Below are 22,497 nucleotides of genomic sequence, written 5' to 3' on the forward strand. Positions count from 1 at the left end.
ACACCGGGTTCTAGTCCCGGTTGGGGCACCGGATTCTTTCCCGGTTGCCCCTCTTCCAGGCCAGCTCTCTGCTGTGGCCAGGGAGTGCAGTGGAGGATGGCCCAAGTGCTTGGGCCCTGCACCCCATGGGAGACCAGGAGAAGCACCTGGCTCCTGCCTTCGGATCAGCGCGGTGCGCCGGCCACAGCGGCCATTGGAGGGTGAACCAACAGCAAAAAGGAAGACCTTTATCTCTGTCTCTCTCTCTCTCACTCTCCACTCTGTCCAAAAAAAAAAAAAAAAAAAAAAAAAAAACGAGCCAAGATCAACATCCTAAACATAAGCACTAAAACTTAAAAATCAACAGCAGAAAGACAATTGACTCAATTTAAAAATAGACAAAGTATGAATAGCTCTTTCTCTAAAGAAGATTAAACATCATGGGACCAGCATTGTGGAGTAAGCTGTCACCTGCAACACTAGCATTCCATATGGGTACCAGTTCAAGACCTGGCTGTTGCGCTTCCAGTCCAGCTGCTTGCTAACAAAATTTTCTATTCTGACCCAGTTGCTTGCTAATGCAACTAGGAAAGCAGCAGCAGATGACCCAAGTCCTTTGGCCCCTGAGCCCATGTGGAAGATCTGGATGAAGCTTCTGGCTTCAGCCTAGCCCAGCCCAGGCTGTTGTGGCCCTTTGGGGAGTGAACCACCAGATGGCAGTCCCCTCTGTATCTCCCTGTCTCACCCTCTAACTCTGCCTTCCAAATAAATAAAATAAATCTTAAAAGGGGGAGGGGGGCAGCTTGGCAATGTGGTATAACGAGTAAAGCTATCACCTACAATACCAGCGTCCCACATGGTGGGCAACAGCTTGAGCCCCAGCTGCTGCACTTCTGATCCAGCTCCCTGCTAATGTGTCTGGGAAAGCAGTGGAAGATGGACAAAGTGCTTGGGCTCTGCACCCATTTGGCAGACCTAGATGAAGCTCCTGACTCCTGGGTTTGCCCTGGCCCAGCCCTAGCTGTTGTGGCCATTTGGAGAGTGAACCACTGAATGGAAGATTTCTCTCTCTCTCTCTTCCTCTCCCCACCCCTCCAGCTCTGCCTTTCAAAATAAATAAAATAAATCTTTTTAAAAAAAATTAAACATCATGAAAAGATGTGTTCAACATTGATCATCAGGGAAAGCCAAATCAAAACCACAATGAAATATCATTTCACTCTCAACACACATATACACAGAGAGAGAGAGAGAGAGAGAAAGAGAGAGAGAGAGACAAAGACAGAGAAAGAGCAAAATAACAAGTACTGGCATGTTGAGGACAAAGTGGACCTCTCAAACATTGCTGATAGAAATGTTAAAATTATAAACATTGTGGGTAATTTAGCAATTCCTCAAAAAGTTAAACAGAATTACTACATGATCAAGAAGGTCTACTCCTAGCATATACCCAAAAGAAGTTTAAAAAAAAGTATTTGAACAAACACATGATGTATATGAATGTCAAGAGTAGTACCATTCGTAATAGCCAAAAAGTCTACACAACACAACCCAAATATACATCTACTAATGACTAACCAAACAAACCACAAAACATAGTATTATTCAGCAACAGAAAAGAATGAAGTACTGATCAACGCTACAACATGGATTAACCACAAAAATATACTAAAGTGAAAAGTCAGACACACAACACAAGGTCAAGCTATATGACTATGTTTATATGAAATAACAATAATACATAAATCTAGAGGCAGAATGTATATTATTGCCAAGAGCAAGGCCAAAGTAGAAAAGGAGAAACTGACAGAAAAAAGGTTCCCCACTCCTGCAAAGAAATGAAATATCACTGCCTATGACAACATGGATGACCCTCAAAAAACATGTTCATAAAAAGATACAAAGTCTATAGATACACACGCACACGCACACACACACAGCAGTAGTTAAGACGTTGCCTGGGACATCCACATACCACATCAGAGCGCTGGTTAGTCTCAGCTCGGCTTTCAACCAAACTTCCTACTAACACACACCCTGGGAGGCAGCATACGATGGCTCTAGTAATTCGGTCCCTGCTACCCCCAGAGAAGACCTGGATTGAGTTCCATTTTCCTGGTGTCAGTCTGGCCCAGCCCAGCTGTTGCAGGTATTTGGAGAGTGAACCAGTGGATCAAAGATATCTCTTTCTTTCTTTCTGCCTTTTAAATAAAAACTTAGAAATAAACATTTTTAGAAAAAAATAATAATCTGCTGGCGCTGCGGCTCACTAGGCTGATCCTCCGCCTGCGGCGCCAGCACCCCGGGTTCTAGTCCTGGTTGCTCCTCTTCTACTCCAGCTCTCTGCTGTGGCCCGGGAGTGCAGTGGAGGATGGCCCAAGTGCTTGGGCCCTGCAACCCCACGGGAGACCAGGAGGAAGCACCTGGCTCCTGGCTTCAGATAGGCACAGTGCGCTGGCCGTAGCGGCCACATGGGGGGTGAACCAATGGAAAAAGAAAGACCTTTCTCTTTCTTTCTAACTCTGCCTGTCAAAAAAAAAAAGGAAAAAGAATAATCTGAGTGTCTGAGTGCATCATAAAAGCTAAAACATATACTACAGATACACAATGCACTATATTAATCACTGAAGTTTCTTTAACCTGCTTAGATCACACTAAAGGAGAACACTGTGTCTGTTACCAACTTTAACTGCCCTCTCTGGCCTCAGAAAGAAAACAAAATGACCTAACATCACACGTTGACTTACATACACTACCTTGGAAGCTTCTAGCTGCAGTAGAAGAGGTGTGAGCAGTTAGCGAGACATCTGTAAGTGCAGATTTAACAAATGCTAGTGTATTCACCGTCATCCCGAAAGGCATATTTCCCAACGACATTATCATTAATTCTCATAACACATATCTGACAAGGGAGAAGGGTAAACTGCTATTTTAAAGCATTTATGGAGTTTCATTCATGCTACATTTATTTCCAGCATCAGCACAAATGATCCAGAATTAACAGTAATGTTTTCTCATTAAGTCTTAAAATATTTGCCCCCACGATAATGAAAACGGCTTTAATTTTTTGTCTATACAAGTTATACATATTAATTCAAAGTGAGAATCAAAAAGGAGATAAAAATATAAGACAGACATAAGTAAGAGTGTCAATTATTAAATCAGCAACAGGAGGGGCTGGTGGTATGGCACAGTGGGTAAACCCGCCGCCTGCAGTGCTGGCATCCCACATGGGCGCCGGTTCAAAGCCCAGCTGCTCTACTTCTGATCCAGCTCTCTGCTATGGCCTGGGAAAGCAATAGAAGATGGCCCAAGTCTTTGGGCCCCTGCACCCACATGGGTGGCATAAAAGAAGCTCCTAGATCCTAGTTTCAGACTGGGGAGTGAACCAGTGGATGGAAGACACCTCCCTCTCTCCATCCCTCCCTCCTTTCATCCCTCCCTTCCTCCCTCTCTCTCTGCCTCTCCTCTCTTTGTAACTCTGATTTCCAAATAAATAAATAAATCTTTAAAAAATAAATAAATCAACAAGAGTCACTGTGCACTTGCTCCCCATGTAGGACTTCTGTCCTTTATGAGTTGTACTATGGGAATTAAATGGTCAAACTAGTCTTCAAACAGTATTTTATACTTAGTGTGTCTGTGTGGGTGCAAACTGTTGAAATCATTACTTAGTATAGAGTTGATCTTCTGTATATAAAGATAATTAAAAATGAATCTTAATGAAGAATGGGATAGTAGAGGGAGTAGGAGTGGGAGGGCAGTTATGAAGGGAAGAACCGATATATTCCAAAAGCTGTACTGATGTGTACCTAAGAAATTTATTAAATAATAAAAGCTTTCAAAAAGAAAAAAGAAATTCACAATCACCTAAAATCCATCATCTTGAGATCATCACTACCTCCTCCATTTTACAGAAAATTCAGTTTAATCCAGAATCTACAAAGAGATCAAGAAACTCCACAACAATAAAACAAACAACCCACTTAAGAGATGGGCCAGGACCTTAATAGACATTTTTCAAAAGAGGAAATCCAAATGGCCAACAAGCACATGAAAAAATGTTCAAGATCACTAGCAATGAGGGAAATGCAAATCAAAACCACAATGAGGTTTCACCTCACTCCGGTTAAAATGGCTCACATACAGAAATCTACCAACAATAGATGCTGGCGAGGATGTTTGGGAAAAGGGACTACTAACCCACTGTTGGTGGGAATACAAACTGGTTAAGCCATTATGGAAGTCAGTCTGGAGATTCCTCAGAAACCTGAATATAACCCTACCATACAACCCAGCCATCCCACTCATTGGAATTTACCCAAAGGAAATTAAATTGGCAAACAAAAAAGTGGTCTGCACCTTAATGTTTATTGCAGCTCAATTCACAATAGCTAAGACAGGAATCAACTTAAATGCCCATCAACAGTAGACTGGATAAAGAAGTTATGGGACATGTACTCTATAGAATACTATACAGCAGTAAAAAAAAAAAAATGAAATCTGGTCATTTGCAACAAAATGGAGGAATCTGGAAAACATCATGCTGAGTGAAATAAGCCAGTCCCAAAGGGACAAACATCATACGTTCTCCCTGATCGGTGACAACTAACTGAGCACCTAAAAGGAAACCTGTGGAAGTGAAATGGACATTATGAGAAATGGTGACTTGATCAGCCCTTGTCCTGACTGTTGATGAACAACTTAATACTTTATCCCTTTTAGTATTTTTTTTGTCCTACTTAATACTATTGGTTGAACTCTGTAATTAACACACAATTATTCTTAGGTGTTTAAATTTAACTGAAAAGTGATCTCTGTTAAATATAAGAATGGGAATAAGAGAGGGAGGAGCTGTACCATTTGGGACAAGATCAAGCTGACTTGCCCCAAATGGTGGAGTTAGAAATGTGCCAGGGGATTCCAATACAATCCCATCAAGGTTGCATGTACCAATGCCATCGCACTAGTCCAAGTGATCAATTTCAGTTCACAATTGATCAGAATGATAGGTCTAAGAGTCAAAGGGATCACACAAACAAGACTGCTAATACTAACTGATAGAATCAAAAAGGGAGAGAATGATCCAACATGGGAAGCGGGATACACAGCAGACTCATAGAAGGGCAGATGTCCTAAACAGCACTCTGGCCTCAGAATCAGCCCTTAAGGCATTCAGATCTGGCTGAAGAGCCCATGAGAGTATTATAGGCATGGAAAGCCAAGACTCTCTGGCAAAAAAAAAAAAAAAAAAAAAAAAAAAAAATCTAAATGAAAGATCTCTGCGAGTGAGACCCCAGTAGAAAGAACGGGCCATCAAAGGAGGAGGTACCTTTCTCTGAAGGGAGGCAAGAACTTCCACTTTGACTATGAACTTGTCTAAATAAGATCAGAGTCGGTGAACTCAAAAAGCTTCCATAGCCTTGGCAACTCATGACAAGAGCCTAGGGAGATAACTGACGCCATAAATAAGAGTGTCAATTTGTTAAGTCAATAACAGGAGTCACTGTGCACTTACTCCCCATGTAGGATCTCTGTCCTTAATGTGTTGCTCAATGTGAATTAATGCTAGAACTAGTACTCAAACAGTATTTTACACTTTATGATTCTGTGTGGGTGCAAAATGTTAAAATCTTTACTTAATATATACTAAATTGATCTCCTGTATATAAAGAGAATTGAAAATGAACCTTGATGCGAATGGGATGGGAGAGGGAGTGGGAGATGGGAGGGTTGTGGGTGGGAGGGAAGTTATGGGGGGGGGGAGCCATAGTAATCCATAAGCTGTACTTTGGACATTTATATTTATTAAATAAAAGTGAAAAAAAATTCTCTATGGATACAGTCACACATATACATACTTTATGCTCATGCAATATCATACGTCCTGTTTTTAATGGGAATAACTTTTTCAAGCAAAATTGTTAAAATTTATTTTTATTTCTTTGAAGGGCAGAATTACAGAGAGACAGATGTTTCATCCACTGATTCACTCCTCAAATGGTTACAATGTCCAGGGCTGTGCCAGGTCAAAGACAGGAATCTGTAGCTGCTTCTGGATCTCCCACAAGGGTGCAGGAACCCAAGCACTTGGGCCATTTTCCTCTGCTTTCCCAGGCACATTAGCAGGGAGCCTGACCAGAAGTGGAGCTGCTGGGATTCAAGCCCTGTTGCCCATATGGGATGCTCACACTGTAGGCAGCAGCTTTACCCATTACACCACTAATGCTGGCCCCAACTGTTTCAAAATAAACTACTGAATTTTGTTTTTTGTCCTCTTATTTCCTCCCCGCTTAAGTAACCAATGCTATCAAGTATTTTTGTGCTATTCATATGCTGCTCTGGGTTCACTCCATCAAATACAAATATAAATACATAAAGCAGGCACATATATGTTATACAACACAAACACACACACACACTCACACATACACACACACACTTACTGGCAAGGGGAGGAAAGTGACTAGTTAACAACAGTATCTTACTGCAGATCTTTTGCTCCAACTTGCTTTTCTTACTTCACAGAGGCAATCTTTCCAATTTAATAGATATAAAGACAGTTCATTTTACTGAAGACTAACAATATCCCATAAAAGACATATCCTAGTATTCTCCTGTAAAGTTTTTATCCACAGAATTATATCACTCAGTAACTGCTGCATTAAGCACTCGTGTAACATCTAACATCCTTACCTACAGATGCTTTTAGGAGGTAAAGTCCTGAGAAGCAATATTGGGTAGGACAGGTATACTTTCTGTATCAATAGCCCTTGCTAGATTACATTTCAGAAGTCACTATTTTCAAATGTATGGGTACCATTCTTTATGTATTTATTTGAAAGGCAGTCAGAAAGAGAGAGAGATCTTCTGACCAATGGTTCACTTCCCAAATGGCCACAATGGCCGAAACCAGAAGCTTCTTCAGGGTCTCCCATGCAAGTGATGAGCTCAAGTAGTTGGGCCATCTACTACTGCTTTCCTAGGCCATTAACAGGGAGCTGGAGAGAAAGTAGAGCAACTGGGACTCAAACCAGCACCCATATGGGATACTGTTGCCACAGCACCAACCCCCAAATCATTCTTTTTTTGACAGAGTTAGACAGTGAGAGAGAGAGACACAGAGAGAAAGATCTTCCTTTCACTGGTTCACCCTCCAAATGGCTGCTACGGCAGGAACTACGCCAATCCGAAGCCAGGAGCCAGGTGCTTCCTCCTGGTCTCACATGCGGGTACAGGTGCCCAAGCACTTGGGCCATCCTCCACTGCCCTCCTGGGCCACAGCAGAGAGCTGGACTGGAAGAGGAGCAACCGGGACTAGAACCTGGCACCCACATGGGGTGCTGGCGCTGCAGGCAGAGGATTATCCAAGTGAGTCACGGCGCCAGCCCCCAAATCATTTTTTTAAATGTCTCTCAACCTACATACTGAAAAAGAAAACTATAAAACCTTAACATAAATCAAAAACAAGTATCAGAATTCAGAATAATTGATGAACAGAAGCTAACTGTGATGAGAAGCTCACATTCACTCGAAGAAAGGGAGCCTTGGAGCTACAAAGTCCCCTAAGTCCAAATCTTTACCATGGGCTAAGTCCACACGTACAGCAGGCGCGGCAGTAGCAGAAGCAAATGTGGAAAACTCACAACCTTTCTGGCCTAGGAATCAAACAAGTAAGGTTGAAAAAAAAAAAAAAAAAAGTTGGGCAGAGTGGGGAATCCCAGAGAAAGTACTAAGGAGACTCTCTGACCTCCCACAGAGAACTCAAAACAGCAGTGGAAGACAAAACACCTAGGCTGATAAAGGAGCTGCCTCACTGAAGTGACATCATCCAAAAGCCCTAGAGCTGGTACTCACAACGTCCAAAATACAACCCGACAGGACTCAACATACGGAGAACAGAGAGAGCGGCATACATTCTCTGAGAAAATCACTCAACACCCATCCAAAAAGAACCAGATGTTGGGACAAACAAGGGGCATACAGCTTTCCTCAATATTCTCAATAGCCTCAATCATGAAGTTAAACAAAGTAGGTTTTCAATGAGTGAAAACTCAGCACAGAAACAGAAACAAAAATTCAGAAAGAACAAAAAAAGTCACTGGATGAACTGTCCAGTCAAATGGGCAAGACAGAGATAACAGGTGAATCTGAAGATAGAGCCAGAGGTTTTCAGCCTCAGGCCAGGTCATAAAAGATACTGAGCTCCTGGGGCTTCTTAGCTCAGCCTGGTCTTGAAGACATTCACATGACCCAAGAGAAGGACAAAAGGTGAGGAGCTAAGGCCTCCAGGCAAAGGCAGGAAGTGAGTCCTACAACCCCAGTCAAGCCTTCAGATAACTGCAGAGCTGGCTGACACACCAGCCACCACCTCACAGAAGACCCTGAGCCAGCATTACCCAGCTAAGGCACACTCAGAAACAGTGTGAAACAACACAGCTCAGTTTTCTTAACTGCTAAGTTTTGCAGGTAATTTGTTACACAGCAATAGATAACTTAATATACCATCTCAGAACCCGCCCCCCCAAAAATCAATAGCTTCATTTATTAAGTAGTTAGGTCCAAACAATTAAATAAGTATTTATGTGCTAATAACCTAATAGTCACATAAAATGAAAGCAGCTAACTAAACTTTGAATGAATGCATAGGCAAACAAATATATAACACACATACATAGGCACACACACACACAATTTCAACTGCACCGAAAATACAGTCCAGGGCAAGCATTTAGCCCAGAAGTCTAGGTCCTGGTTAGGATGCCTATGAGAGGCAGCAGCGATGGCTCAAGTAGTTGGGTTCCTGACACCTTTGCCGAAGACCTGGATTGGTTTCCTGGCTCCCATCTTCGATCCAATCCTGTGCCTCAGCCCAACTCTGGCCTTTGTGTGAATTTGGGGAGGGAACCAGTACATGGGAATATCTGTGCACATTGTGAGCTCTCTCTCAAATAAATAAACAAATATTCCAAATAATAAATAAAGGGAATTTCACAGTAAGGAAGTTATCATGGTTTCTGTTAGAAATAAATAAAAAGATCATCACTAAAAAAATGACACAAATGCATCAAAATTTCAGCAAACAAAAACATTTCAGCAAAAAAAAAAAATAAATAAGATCAAAGTCAGCGAGCTCAGGGGGCTTCCATGGCCTTGGCAACTCATGACTAGAGCCTGGGGAGATTGCTGATGCCTTAAACAAGAGTGTCAATTTGTTAAGTCAATAACAGGAGTCACTGCGCACTTACTCCCCATGTAGGATCTCTGTCCTTAATGTGTACTTCAATGTGAATTAATGATACGACTAGTGCTCAAATAGCATTTGGCACTTTGTGTTCTGTGTGGGGGCAAACTGTTAAAATCTTTACTTAATATATGCTAAATTGATCTTCTGTATATAAAGATAATAGAAAATGAATCTTGATGTGAATGGAATGGGAAAGGGAGTGGGAGATGGGAGGGTTGCGGGTGGGAGGGAAGTTATGGTGGGGGGAAGCCATTGTAATCCATAAACTGTACTTTGGAAATTTATATCTACTAAATAAAAGTTTAAAAAAAAAAACACTATTAAAAACACAAAGTTCATCAACATATGCAAAGAGGCTTGAAAAAAAAGAAAAAGGAAATTAAAACCAGTGTCAGTTACAATGAAAAATCCACCAGACTCGCAGAATCTAAAACTCAGCCAAAGGAGGGATGGAGATATGTATGCAACCGCAACTTTCACACAATGAGAGAAGTCACACTGCTACTCTGTGAAAACAGCTAAAGCGGAACACACGTGTCTATCCTATGATTAAGAAACTCTACTCCAATGAATATATCCTGAAGAAACTCTCTTACTAGTGAGTGCCAGGAGACAACACACAACAATGTTCATGGCAGCCTATTTCATGATAGCAAATTATAAAAAAAAAAAAAAAAAAAAAAAACCAAATATCTACCAACAGCAAAATGGATGAGCACATTTTGGCATGTTCATATACTGGAATATTTTATTGCGGTGAAAAGGAACAAACTACTATGGTGGGTGTTTAGCAAAACAGTGAGGACACCACTTGGGACCAAGACATCCCACGTCAGAGTGCCCAGGCTCCTGCCCTGGCTCCACTCCCAATTCCAGCTTTCCTCTAATGCACACGCGGGGAGGCTGTAGGCCGACGGCTCAGGCTGCAGCATCCCTGCTACCCATGCAGGAGTTCCTGGATCCTGGCTTCTGCTTGGCTCATGGCTGTTGGGGGCATATAGGGAGTAAACCAGCCAATGGAAGACTCCTGTCTCTCCCTCTCTCTCTGTGACTCAAATAAACACATCATTTTTTTTTAAATAACCATAATACAAAGCAAAAAAAGGTCAGATTTATAAATGAGTTAATTTATGCAAAATCAAATAAAACTAAATCATATTTATATATAAATATATACACAGATAATACTGTAAGAAGACACTTAACAAAATATGAAGTAGTTATTGGGGGAGGGGTAGAAGACAGATATAAAAAAGGGTTCACAGGAGACTCCAAAAGGTTATAATCATTTTTCATTTCTAAAAATGGCTGATGATTAAACAGGTTACTTGTTTTATTATCTTTATATTATATACACAAAGGATGAACATATAATAGACAAATTTTGCAATATAAACACATAAATGGCAGGTGGTCTAATGGGCATACAAGTTTTCACAAGTTACAATAGAATTAAAAAAAAAAAACACCAAACTTTTATTTACCCATGTGCTTTACCTGTCAAAGCACTGATTCCTCAAATATAAAGACATACCAAGTGGGCCGGTACATAACAAGCATTAATGCTGAAAGTATATGACTAAAAGGATGGTAACTTTTTTTTTCTTTTTTTTTATTATTATTATTATTATTTTTTATTATTATTATTTTTTTGACAGGCAGAGTGGACAGTGAGAGCGAGACAGAGAGAAAGGTCTTCCTTTTTTTGCCGTTGGTTCACCCTCCAATGGCCGCCGCGGTAGCGCGCTGCGGCCGGCGCACCGCACTGTTCCGATGGCAGGAGCCAGGTGCTTCTCCTGGTCTCCCATGGGGTGCAGAGCCCAAACACTTGGGCCATCCTCCACTGCACTCCCTGGCCACAGCAGAGAGCTGGCCTGGAAGAGGGGCAACCGGGACAGGATCGGTGCCCCGACCGGGACTAGAACCCGGTGTGCCGGCGCCGCAAGGCGGAGGATTAGCCTGTTGAGCCACGGCGCCGGCCAGGATGGTAACTTTTTAAAAAGATTTTATTTTTATTTATTTGAAAGGCAGAGTTACAGAAAGAGAGGCAGAAACAGAGAGAGGTCTTCCATCTGCTGGTTCACTCCCCAAATGGCTGCAGACCGAAGCCAGAGCCAGGAGCTTCTTCTGGGTCACACGCATGGGTACAGGGCCCCAAGGACTTGAGTCCTCTTCTGCTGCTTTCCCAGGTGCATTATAGGAAGTTGAGCAGGTGGGAACCGAACCGGCACCTATATGGGATGCCATCACAGATGGAGGCTTTACCCACTATGCACAATGCTGGCCCCCAAAACGGTTACTTTTAAATTCAGAAAATATTGGGTACTACTTTTGTCAAGGAAAAGTATTTAATGATCTTGATGTATACTATTTTCATAAAATAACAAACTGTATTAAGTTTATTTTCCCCAAAAAGCAATGAGTTACCGAGTCATAGTTCAGTTTTCCTTAAACAGTTACACACTGAATATAATGGAACACAGGCTAAAGTAAAACAGCAACAGCAACCCACTTAGTGCCTCTTGGTTAATATCTAGTTTTGTATCATTAGTAATACAGAACATAAACAGATTTTAAATCTTCCAGGAGACAGAAGTCTATGCTTCATCAAATCCCATACTGCATTAGCCTTAGGAGATCAAAATCCTTCCAAAATTTAAACAAACAAGAAGAGGAAACAGAAGCTGGCATTGTGGCACAGCAAGTTAAGCAGCAGCCTGCAATGCCTGCATCCCATATGGATGCCTGTTCAAGTCCTGGCTACTCCACTTCCGATCCAGCTCTCTGCTATGGCCTGGGAAAGCGGCAGAAGATGCCAAGTCTTTGAGGCCCTGCATCCGTGTGGGAGACCCAGATGAAGCTCCTGGCTCCTGGCTCCGGCCTGGCCCAGCCTTGATCTTTGTAGCCACTTAGGGAGTAAACCAGCCAATGGGAGACCTCTCTCTCTCTCTGCCTAACTCTGCCTTTCAAATAAATAAATTAAAAAAAAAAAAAAAAAAGAGGAAATAAAATTTGACCTTATAATTTCAAATACTCAATAAACTACTAATGTATTCCAGATAACTTGTATCAACTGAATAAATGCCCATTTAAATTTTGACTTCTAAACAGCATCAGAGGCTATACGTAATCTTACCTGGGGAGGATAGTTACTCTCTGAAGACCATCTTGAAGATTGGTCATTTGGTTTATCCACTAAAATGTTCCTGAAATACAGAAAAGAAAATTGTAGCAATTAATTAAAATAATAGATGAAAATAGACAAAAATAATAATCTACCAGATAGTGAAAGTAAGAATAGAAAATAGAATAAGCACCACAGAAAGATAAAGGTAGAATTTCAAACAATGGAAAAAAGTAAGTTTTTATAAGGTAACTTTTTTTTCCAAAATGAGTTCTACTATAATAAATTGGGACATATAAAGCAAAAATAAGAAAGAATAAATTTGGGGAGGAAGAAGATAGCATGACATATAAATGAATTCCTTCATCTTTAACAGTTCTTGGGAAAAAACAATGTTTCTATGGTTGATAAAAAGAAAAAAGATTTAAAACTACTAAAGTTTAAGACTGAATAAAGAAAAAATACAATCACCTTATATAAACTGAGACAGAAAATCAACCAAAAAAAACTTGGTAATTTTTACAAAATACAGAAAATAAAAGATTAAAGCTGAAAACATAAAAACAGTTTAAATAAAATGACAATATTTACACCAAACACTGAGAGCCATACATACAAATGTCTTAAAATAACATTGCAAAATATTCTTTGCAGGTAGATAAGTCAACACAATATCTACATAAAGGCATACATATAGTAACAGACAGACTCATGACAGAGAAGATATACCAGACAGATTAAACTTCCTAAAATTGGGCAGAATACAAAAGAAAAACTATTGGGTGAAAACAGTAACACAATGACATAATCTGTCATGGTAATAATTCAAACAAAATGAAAATAAAGTAAAGATAGCAGTAAAGATGAGAAGAAACTAATTTAAAAAATAGATTACTGTGTCTCAGCACCTGAAAAATTAATAAACAAAAAGCAAGCATCTACATGTTCAAGGTAGTTGGAAGGAATATTATGAAGAAAAGGGAGAAACAGACCTGAATGATGTGAGGGAGTTAGCCATGCCACAATCTGAAAAATGAGCAGATGGACCACGAAATGCAAAGGCAACTGGGCACAGCACAACCTGTTCTGGTCCTGTGAACCTGACATGCCTGCAAGATGGCCCTCTGGAGATAAAAGGCCGCTGGATATCCAAGAGAGGTAACAGGACCAACCAAGAGACACGTTTTTAGGGGTGGGCAGCTAGCCTAGCAGTTAAGACGCCCACACCCCACCGGGGAGCATCAGGGTTCTATTCCCAGCTCCCTGCCACAGCAGTGGTGACGCTCAAGTAACTGAGGAGACCTGGCTGCACTCCCCTTCCAGGCTTCAGCCCCGGCCCAGCCCTGGACCAGCCCCGGCCCAGCGTCAGTCATGGCAGGCATCTGGAGAGTGAAGCAGTGGATGGGAGCATTTTCTTTCTCTCTCGCTCTCTCTCTCTCCCCTCCTCCTCCCTTTCCCTCCCCATTCATGTGAGTGTGCTGTCTCTCAGTCACTCTGCCTCTCAAAAATTAAATTTTAAAAATTAAAACAAAGAATATTTCTGGAGAAATTTCTATAATAAAAGATATAAAGAAGCATATGACTCCTTGTAAAAATTATTATTTTTATCAAATTCTATAAGGCAATGAGAAATAAACATCACGCTCTTCTTCCTTCAGTGCATCTCCAGGACCCTGCAAGCAGCTGGGAAGCTGGTTTGAACACTGCCTAGTAACATGAGCCTTCACCAACATTTAAGATCACTTATCCCGATGGAAGCTTAGTTTAAAAAAAAAAAAAAAAAGAGGGGGGAGGATGGGTGTGGAGAGACAAAGATTGATCTTCCACCCACTGATTCACTCTCCAAATGCTCACAGCAGCAAGGCTGGGCCAGGCCAAAGACAGGAGCCAGGAACTCCATCTGGATCTCCCATATGGATAGCAGGAAACAAGTACCAGGTTCATCCTCTGCTGCTTCTCAGGGCCATGAGCAGGAAGCTGGACAGCTGACAGTGTAGCACTATACTGAGACTCGACACGGAAGGCAGGTATCCCAAAGAGTGACTTAATAGAACATAACACCTGACCCAAAAATGTTCATTATTATCCTACCTTATAAAACTCCCAAAGACCTGTAAAACTTAGAGGTACCACCTACTAATGCACAGGACTAAGCAAGAGTCAGTAACCTTTCATAGACATAGTTCAATCACGATACCAGGTCACTGTCCCTGGGGTTTTATGTTTTGTCTTAATTTACCTGACAGGCAAGGGGCAGGGGGAGAGTTCTCACCTAAAGTTCATTCCCCAAATGCTGGCAAAAGCCAGGGATGAGCAGGTCAGTCAGGAACGCAATCCAGGTCTCATATCAGTGGCATGAACCCAATTACCTAAGCCATCATCACTGCCTCCTAGCATCTCCATTGGTGGGAAGCTGAAAGCCAGGTACTGAACACAGGCATTCCAATGTGGAATATGAACATCTTAACCTGCACCTTAACCCATGTCTTAATCACTAGGCCAAACATCCACCCCTTTCTGGTTTCTTAAGAGAGGAAATATATCATCCATAGCCACTGTCATACTTGTGACTTTTCCCTTATAATTATCTCAATGACAGATAATCTACACTGCCTATTTCCTATGATACGAGATGGGCCAATAGTAAAATAAAATTATGACAAAAATGTATAAATAAACAGAATCAGTGAAACAGAGAAATTAAAGAGTGATAATTAAAGCTGTAAAAAGAAAAAAAGCCAGTCTTTAATATCGCAAGGATGTAGCAAACATAGAAATAGAAGAAAAGATATTAAAATACTGTGAACAGGGCTGGTACTATGGTGTAGCACCTGCAATGCCAACATCCCATAAGGGCGCCAGTTCGGGTCCCAGATGCTCCACTTCCAATGCAGCTCTCTACTATGGCCTGGGAAAGCAGCAGATGATGGCCCAACTCCTTGGAACCCTGCACCCATGTGAGAGACCCAGAAGAAGCTCCTGGCTCCTGGCTTTGGATTGGCTCTGGCCACTGCGGCCAATGGGGGAGTGAACCAGTGGATGGAAGATCTCTCTTTTTCTCTCTCTGCATCTCTTTGTAACTCTTACTTTGAAATAAATAAACCTTAAAAAAAAAAAAAAAGAAAAGAAATGAACTCCACGAAATAACAGACTAGAAATTGATGACTTTAGTTCTAGTTGCCAGGAGTTTCTGCTTCTGGCAATCAAAATAATACAACCAGAACACTCTTTTATGAGTGTTCACTTATACTATCGTCTAGAAAAATAAATAAAAATTATAAAAGTCGTAATTCAGTACCAAAACTACAGAAGTAATAAGATTTACATACTAAGATTAAATTAAGTATCTACCATTTTAGGACGTATTTAAATGCAACACCCAAATAATAATTCAAAACTGGTCAAGAAAACTGGAAAGGGAAATGGATCAAGGACTAAAATAGCTTCATATTTTTATCAAGTTAATTTCAGTTTAAAATGCATTTAAATTCCTTCCAATGCTGGATGAAAACTAAAAGAGAATAAAAATGAGGAACATTTTAGGTCTCTTAGGCAAAGACCACAAAGGCAAGGTTATAATTAAATATTTATATGAAGACTATAAAATTTACAGTGAAGCACATAAGGGTAACTGAAAAACAATCCAGTGTTAACTTTTTCCTACTATAACAACACATACTACCAAAGTCAGGAGGGGCTCGTATTGTGGCTCAGTTGATTGAGCAGTGCAGTCTGTGAGGTGGGTACAAGTCCTGGCTGCTGGGGCCGGCACTGTGGTGCAGCGGGTTAACGCCTGGCCTGAAGCACCAGCATCCCATATAGACGTCGGTTCAAGTCCCGGCTGCTCCACTTCCAATCCAGCTCCCTGCTAATATGCCTGGGAAAGCAGTAGAAGATGGCCCAAGTGCTTGGGCCCCTGCACCCCCGTGGGAGACCCGGAAGAAGTTCCTGGCTCCTGGCTTCGGATTGGCACAGCTCCGGCCATTAGGTCCATCTGGGGAGTGAACCATCAGATGGAAGACCTCTCTTTTTCTCTCTCTGCCTCTCCTCTTTCTATGTAACTTTGACTTTCAAAATAAATAAATAAATTTTTAAAAAAAATAACAAACCCCAGCTGCTGCACTTCAGACCCAGCTCCCTGCTAATGAGCCTGGGAAAGCAGCAGAAGATGCCCAAGAAATGCTTGGGCCCCTGCCTCATGTTGGAGACCCAGATGGAATTCCTGACTCCTGGTTTCAGCTTAACCCAGCCATGGCTGTTGATTTATCTCTCCCTCCCTCCCTTTCTCTCTGCAATTCAAGTAAATAAAAATAAATCAATTAAATCCGGGGGGGGGGGGGGGCAGGAAGAAGCTACTGAAATTCATAATAAAAAAACAAATTGGACATTTTGGTTTCAAATCAACAAAGTAAACTTCTTTATTGGTTAAACATGTTCCAGCCCTAAGCATCCTTAGCAATATCTTTTAAATTATTGCTATTGGGGCCAGCTGCAGTGTCAGCATCCCATATGGATGCTAGTTAAGGTCCCAGATGCTCACTTCCCAGATGCATCCAGCTCCTTGCTAAAATGCCTAGGAAAGCAGTGGAATATGGTCCAAGTGCTTGGGCCCCTGTACCCACGTGGGAGACCTGGAAGAAGCTGCTGGCTCCTGGCTTCAATCTGGTCTAGTGCCAGCCATTGGGACCATTTGGGGAATGAACCAACAGATGGAAGATCTCTGTCTCTCTCTCCTTTCTCTATGCCTTTCAAATAAATAAATAAATCTTTTCTTAAAAAAAAAAAAAAGAAATTACTGATCTTAAGAACACTTGAATATAAATGGTTTTGTGGAAAAAAACAGATCATTTAATATTTTCCCTGCTACTGGCTACTCAGGGTACTTGTTAGAAAGTCCAGCTGACATTAACTTGAGAATACTGGGGGCAGATATTTGGCACAGGGGGCTAAGCTGCCACCTGGGATGCCCATATCCCATATTGAAATGCCTGACTGGAGTCCAGGTTACTCCAAGCTTCTAATCTGGCTTTCAGCCTCCTTCCAGTAGGTAATGGAAGATGGTCTAACTACTTGGGTCCCTGCCACCCACGTGGGAGACCCAGATGGAGGTCCTGGCTCCTGGCTTTAGCCTAGATCAGGCCCAGCTCATGTGGTTATTCAGATAATGAATCAGCAGGTGGAAGATCTCTCACCTACACTTCAACTTTCAAATACATAAATCGTGTTTTAAAAAATAAACAGGGGCCAGCATTGTGGTATAGTAGGTTAAGCCTCCACCTGCAGCGCCGGCATCCCATATGAGTGCCGGTTCGAGTCCCAGATGCTCCTCTTCTGATCCAGCTCTCTGCTAATAGCCTGGGAAAACAGCAGAAGATGGCCCAGCACGTGGGCCCCTACAACCACATGGAGACCTAGAAGAAGCTCCTCGCTCCTGGCTTTGCATCACTCCAGCTCCGGCCACTGCAGCCATTTGGGGAATTAACCAGCAGATGGAAGACCTCTGTTCTGTCTCTCCCTCTGTCTGTAACTGTGCCTCTCAAATAAATAAATCTTTAAACATAAATAAATAGGGGCCAGTGCTGTGGCATAGCAGGTTAAGCCTTCCCCTGCAGTGCTGGCATCCCATATGGGCACTGATTCATGTCCCAGCTACTCCACTTCCGATCTTAGCTCTCTGCTAATGACCTGGGAAAGCAGTGGAAGATGGTCCAAATGCTTGGGCCCGTACACCCACATGGGAGACCTGGAAGAAGATCCTGACTCCTGGCTTTAGCCTGGCCCAGCCCCAGCCATTTGGGGAATGAATCAGAGGATGGAAGTTCTCCTCTCTCTCTCTCTCGCTCACTTGCTCGCTCGCTGTCACTCTCCCTCTCTCCCCTAATCCCTGCCTTTGAAGTAAATAATCTTTAAAAAATAAAAACAGGCCGGCGCCGTGGCTCAACAGGCTAATCCTCCGCCTTGCGGCGCCGGCACACCGGGTTCTAGTCCCGGTCGGGGCACCGATCCTGTCCCGGTTGCCCCTCTTCCAGGCCAGCTCTCTGCTGTGGCCAGGGAGTGCAGTGGAGGATGGCCCAAGTGCTTGGGTCCTGCACCCCATGGGAGACCAGGAGAAGCACCTGGCTCCTGCCATCGGAACAGCGCGGTGCGCCGGCCGCAGCGCGCTACCGCGGCGGCCATTAGAGGGTGAACCAACGGCAAAGGAAGACCTTTCTCTCTGTCTCTCTCTCTCTCTCACTGTCCACTCTGCCTGTCCAAAAAAAATAATAATAATAATAATAAAAAATAAAAAATAAAAACAAACAAATTGAGAGTTTGGGATACTCAAAAGCCACATCTAATTTTTATATGAAGAAAAGTGAAGCAGAGTAAACAGTATAGAAGAATTCATTGCTGGAATGTTTTCCCTTCGGTTGTTTAAAAACACTCTCCTAAAAACTGTGCCATTTGTTGAATGATATAATAAAATGAACCCAGAAGAAATCAACCTCAACCAGGAATAATAAGACCAGAACCTGGCCATTAACAGGTTAGATAATCCATCACAATCTCTCAGGGTTTTAATTCCTTTATCTTCAGTGGAAAAGGAAAGGGTAAATTTCACAGTCTCAAACTTCTTCCAGATCTAATCCAGAAAGTTGATCTGCACGACTCTAGAAAATACTATTCATGGAGGCTCCACAATTCTATGAAAAACACTCCTGTTCTTTACTCAAGGGATCATGTATAATCTCCCTCCTACATGGCAGTAAGCAGCAACACACAATCAAACCTTTCATTATGTGTGACCACTCGGCTGGGGTAATGTCGCAACCATATAAGAATTGGTATCTGGGAGATCAAAGACGGTTGAATAGGGAAAAGACAGGCTGATTTTGATTAAGGGATGATAACAGAAGAAAAGCAGAATAAACCCCCAAATTACTGGAAACGAAGATGACAACACAACATATGAAAACTATGGTATACAGCAAAAGCAGTGTTAAGAGGAAGTTTATGAGGCCAACGCTGTGGCATAGCAGGTAAAACTGCCACCTGCAGTGCCAGCATCCCATATGGATGCCGTTTCGAGTCCCAGCTGCTCCACTTCCAATCCAGCTCCCTGCTAAAGCATCTAGGAAAGGCAACGGAAGATGGCCCAACAACTTGCGCGCCTGTACCCATGTGGGAGACCCAAAAGAAGCTCCTGGGCCCTGGCTTTAGCCTGGCCCAGCTCCGGCCATTGTGGCCATTTGGGGACTGAACGAGCAGATGAAACAAACTTCCCTCTCTCCCTCCCTCTCTTTCCTTCTCTATATCTCTGCTTTTCAAGTAAATAAAAATAAATCTTAAAAGAAAAAGATCAGTACCATTTAAAGTTGCTACCAAGGCCAGCCTGTAGTGCAGGAGGTTAAAGCCCCAGCCTGCAATGTCAGCATCCCATATGGCTGCTGGTTCAAGTCCCAGCTGCTCTACTTCCAATCTAGCTCCCTGCTAATGCTCCTGGGAAAGCAGCAGAAGATGGCCCAAGTCCTTGGGCCCCTGCACTGTGTGAGAGACCTGGAAGAAGCTCCTGGTACCTGGCTTTAGAAAGCCTCAGCTTGGGCCATTGTGACTATTTGGGGAGTGACCCAGCAGATGGAAGATACTCCCCCACATCTCTCTAGCTCTTTCAAATAAATAAAAATAAATCTTTAAAAAATAAAGTTGCTACCAAGAAAATTGAAATACTCTGGAATTAATTTAACCAAGGATGTGAAAGAACTCTACAATGAAAATTATAAAACATTAAAGAAAGAAATAGAAGACATACAAAAAAATGGAAAAATTGTCCATGTTTATAGATTGGAAGAATAATACCAACATGTCCATAGCACCCAAAGGAATTTACAGATTCAGTGTGATCCCAATCAAAAAAACTAATGACATTCTTCTGAGATTTAGAAAAAAACAATGCCAAAATTCATATGGAAACACAAGAGACCCCAAGTAACTATAGCAATCTTCAAAAAAGAAAGCTACAAGGCATCACAATACCAGATTTCAAGACATACTACAGGGCAGTTATAATCAAAGCAGCCTGATAGTGACACAAAAATTAGACATGTAGATCAGTGGAACAGATCAGAAACCCCAAAAATCAATCCACACATCTATAACCAACTGATCTTTGACAAAAGAGCTAAAATCAATTCCAGGAGAAAGGATAGTCTTCAACAAATGGTGCTGGGAAAACTGGATCTACACATGCACAAGTATGCACCTTATACAAAAATCCGCTCTAAAAGTATCAAGGATCTAAATCTACAATCTGATACCATAAATTACTAGAGGAAAACATCAGGGAAACTCCAAGAAACTGGCATAGGCAAAGATTTCATGGCAAAGACCCTGGAATCACAAGTAATACAGGCAAAAACAGACAAATGGGATTACATCAAGATAAGAAGCTTCTGCATTGCAAATCCACAAGGTAGAGAGGCAACCAACAGAATGGGAGAAAGTATGTGCAAACAAGGCAACTGATAAAGGATTAATATCCAGGATGAATAAAACAAACAATCCAGTTAAGAAACAGGCAAAATATATGAACAGGCATTTTTAAAAGGATGAAATTCAAATTGCCAACAGACACATGAAAAATTACTCAGAATCACTAGCCATCAGGGAAAGGCAAAAAACAAACAAACAAAAAACACAATGAGGTTTCACCTAGCCCTGGTTAGAATTGCTATCATCTAAAACTCATAAAACAATAAATGCTGGTAAGGATGTGAGGGAAAAGGTACCCTAACACTATTAGTGGGAATGTAAACTAATATAACCATTATGGAAAACAGTATGGAGATTCCTCAGAGATCTGAAAATAGATCTACCATATGAACTAGTCATCCCACTCTTTTGAATTTACCTAAAGGAAATGAAATCAGCACATAAAAGAGTTATCTGTACCCCCATGTTTACAGCAGCTCAATTCACAATAGCTAAGATTCAGAATCAACTCAGATGCCCATCAACTGATGACTAGATCAAGCAAATGTAGTATATATAAATTCTGGAATACTACTCAGCCATAAAAAAGAATGAAATCCTGTCTTTTAAAACAAAATGGATGCAACTGGAAACCATTACACTTAGTAAAATAAGTCAGTCCCAAAAAAACCCAAATGTCATGTTTTCCCTAATTTGAGGTAACTAATATATAGAGTACAAAAAATGTAATGGATATGAGTGAAATTTACATTTTGAGATTGTTTACAGCCCTTGTCTACACTCTTGAGCAACAATGGTATTTCTACTTACTACCTGAATTCTTTACTTAGTGGAGGGTTAAGCTTGTGATTATAAATTAAACTGAAAGTATGTCATTGTAAAAATTAAAAGAAAAATAAGGAAGGAAGAAGGGAGGGTAGGAGCATGGCGGATGCAGAGTAGGCTGAGAAGTACCACCAGGCTCTTAAATCTGCATATACAAATTAAATTTGTTCACCTTCTATAAATTAATTTTTTCAAATTCATAACTATAGCCAGGGGGTTTACAAACCATTTATTAAATAAATACAGGGCACTGGGACCGGCACTGTGGCATAGCAGGTAAAGCTGCCACCTGCAGTGGAAACATCATATATGGGTGCCAGTTCATACCTTGGCTGCTCCACTTTCGATCCAGCTCTCTGCTATGACCTGGGAAAGCAGTGGAAGATGGCCCAAGTCCTTGGGCCCCTGCATCTGTGTGGGAGACTGTGGGGTAGGTTAGTCCTCCACCTGTAGTGCTGGTTCAAGTTCTGGCTGTTCCACTTCCAATCCAGCTACCTACTAATGAGCCTGGGAAAAGCAGCAGCAGATGGCCTAAGTCCTTGGGTTCCTGCACCAACATGGGAGGCCCAGAAAAAGTTCCTGTCTCCTGGCTTCACACCAGCCCAGCTCTGGCCATTATGTTCATTTTGGGCAGTGAATCAGAGAATGGAAGACCTCTCTCACTGTCTCTCCCTGTAAATCAATTTAAAAAAATAAAGATATAAACCTTGCATTCTGAAAAAAAAATTAATCACACTAATCAGACAAAGCCACTCATCAAAAAAAAAAAAAAAAAAAAACTAGGAAAAAAACCCTATTTTTTACAAAGGAACCAAAAAGTTCAAATCTTGACAACAGGAAATAATTTGACCAA

At 41.6% G+C, this 22,497-nt stretch overlaps 1 protein-coding gene across 4 annotated transcripts in view; it reads right to left on the reverse strand.

Moving 5' to 3' along the window:
• MKLN1 (muskelin 1) overlaps positions 1 to 22,497 on the reverse strand; it is a 361,241-nt gene that overhangs the window by 136,155 nt on the left and 202,589 nt on the right. For 2 of the 4 annotated variants that reach the window (XM_062199265.1, XM_062199202.1), the window contains 2 exons: positions 15,182 to 15,453; positions 12,363 to 12,432 (listed from right to left, as the gene is read on the reverse strand). The exons of 1 other annotated variant lie outside the window; for it this stretch is intronic. In XM_062199265.1, coding sequence (XP_062055249.1) covers positions 12,363 to 12,432; positions 15,182 to 15,453 — 342 coding nt within the window. The remainder of the gene's footprint in view (positions 1 to 12,362; positions 12,433 to 15,181; positions 15,454 to 22,497) is intronic. One more of the 4 variants, XM_062199325.1, reaches the window with a different exon arrangement.

Source organism: Lepus europaeus, chromosome 1 (assembly GCF_033115175.1).
Source record: "Lepus europaeus isolate LE1 chromosome 1, mLepTim1.pri, whole genome shotgun sequence".
Lineage (NCBI taxonomy): Eukaryota > Metazoa > Chordata > Mammalia > Lagomorpha > Leporidae > Lepus > Lepus europaeus.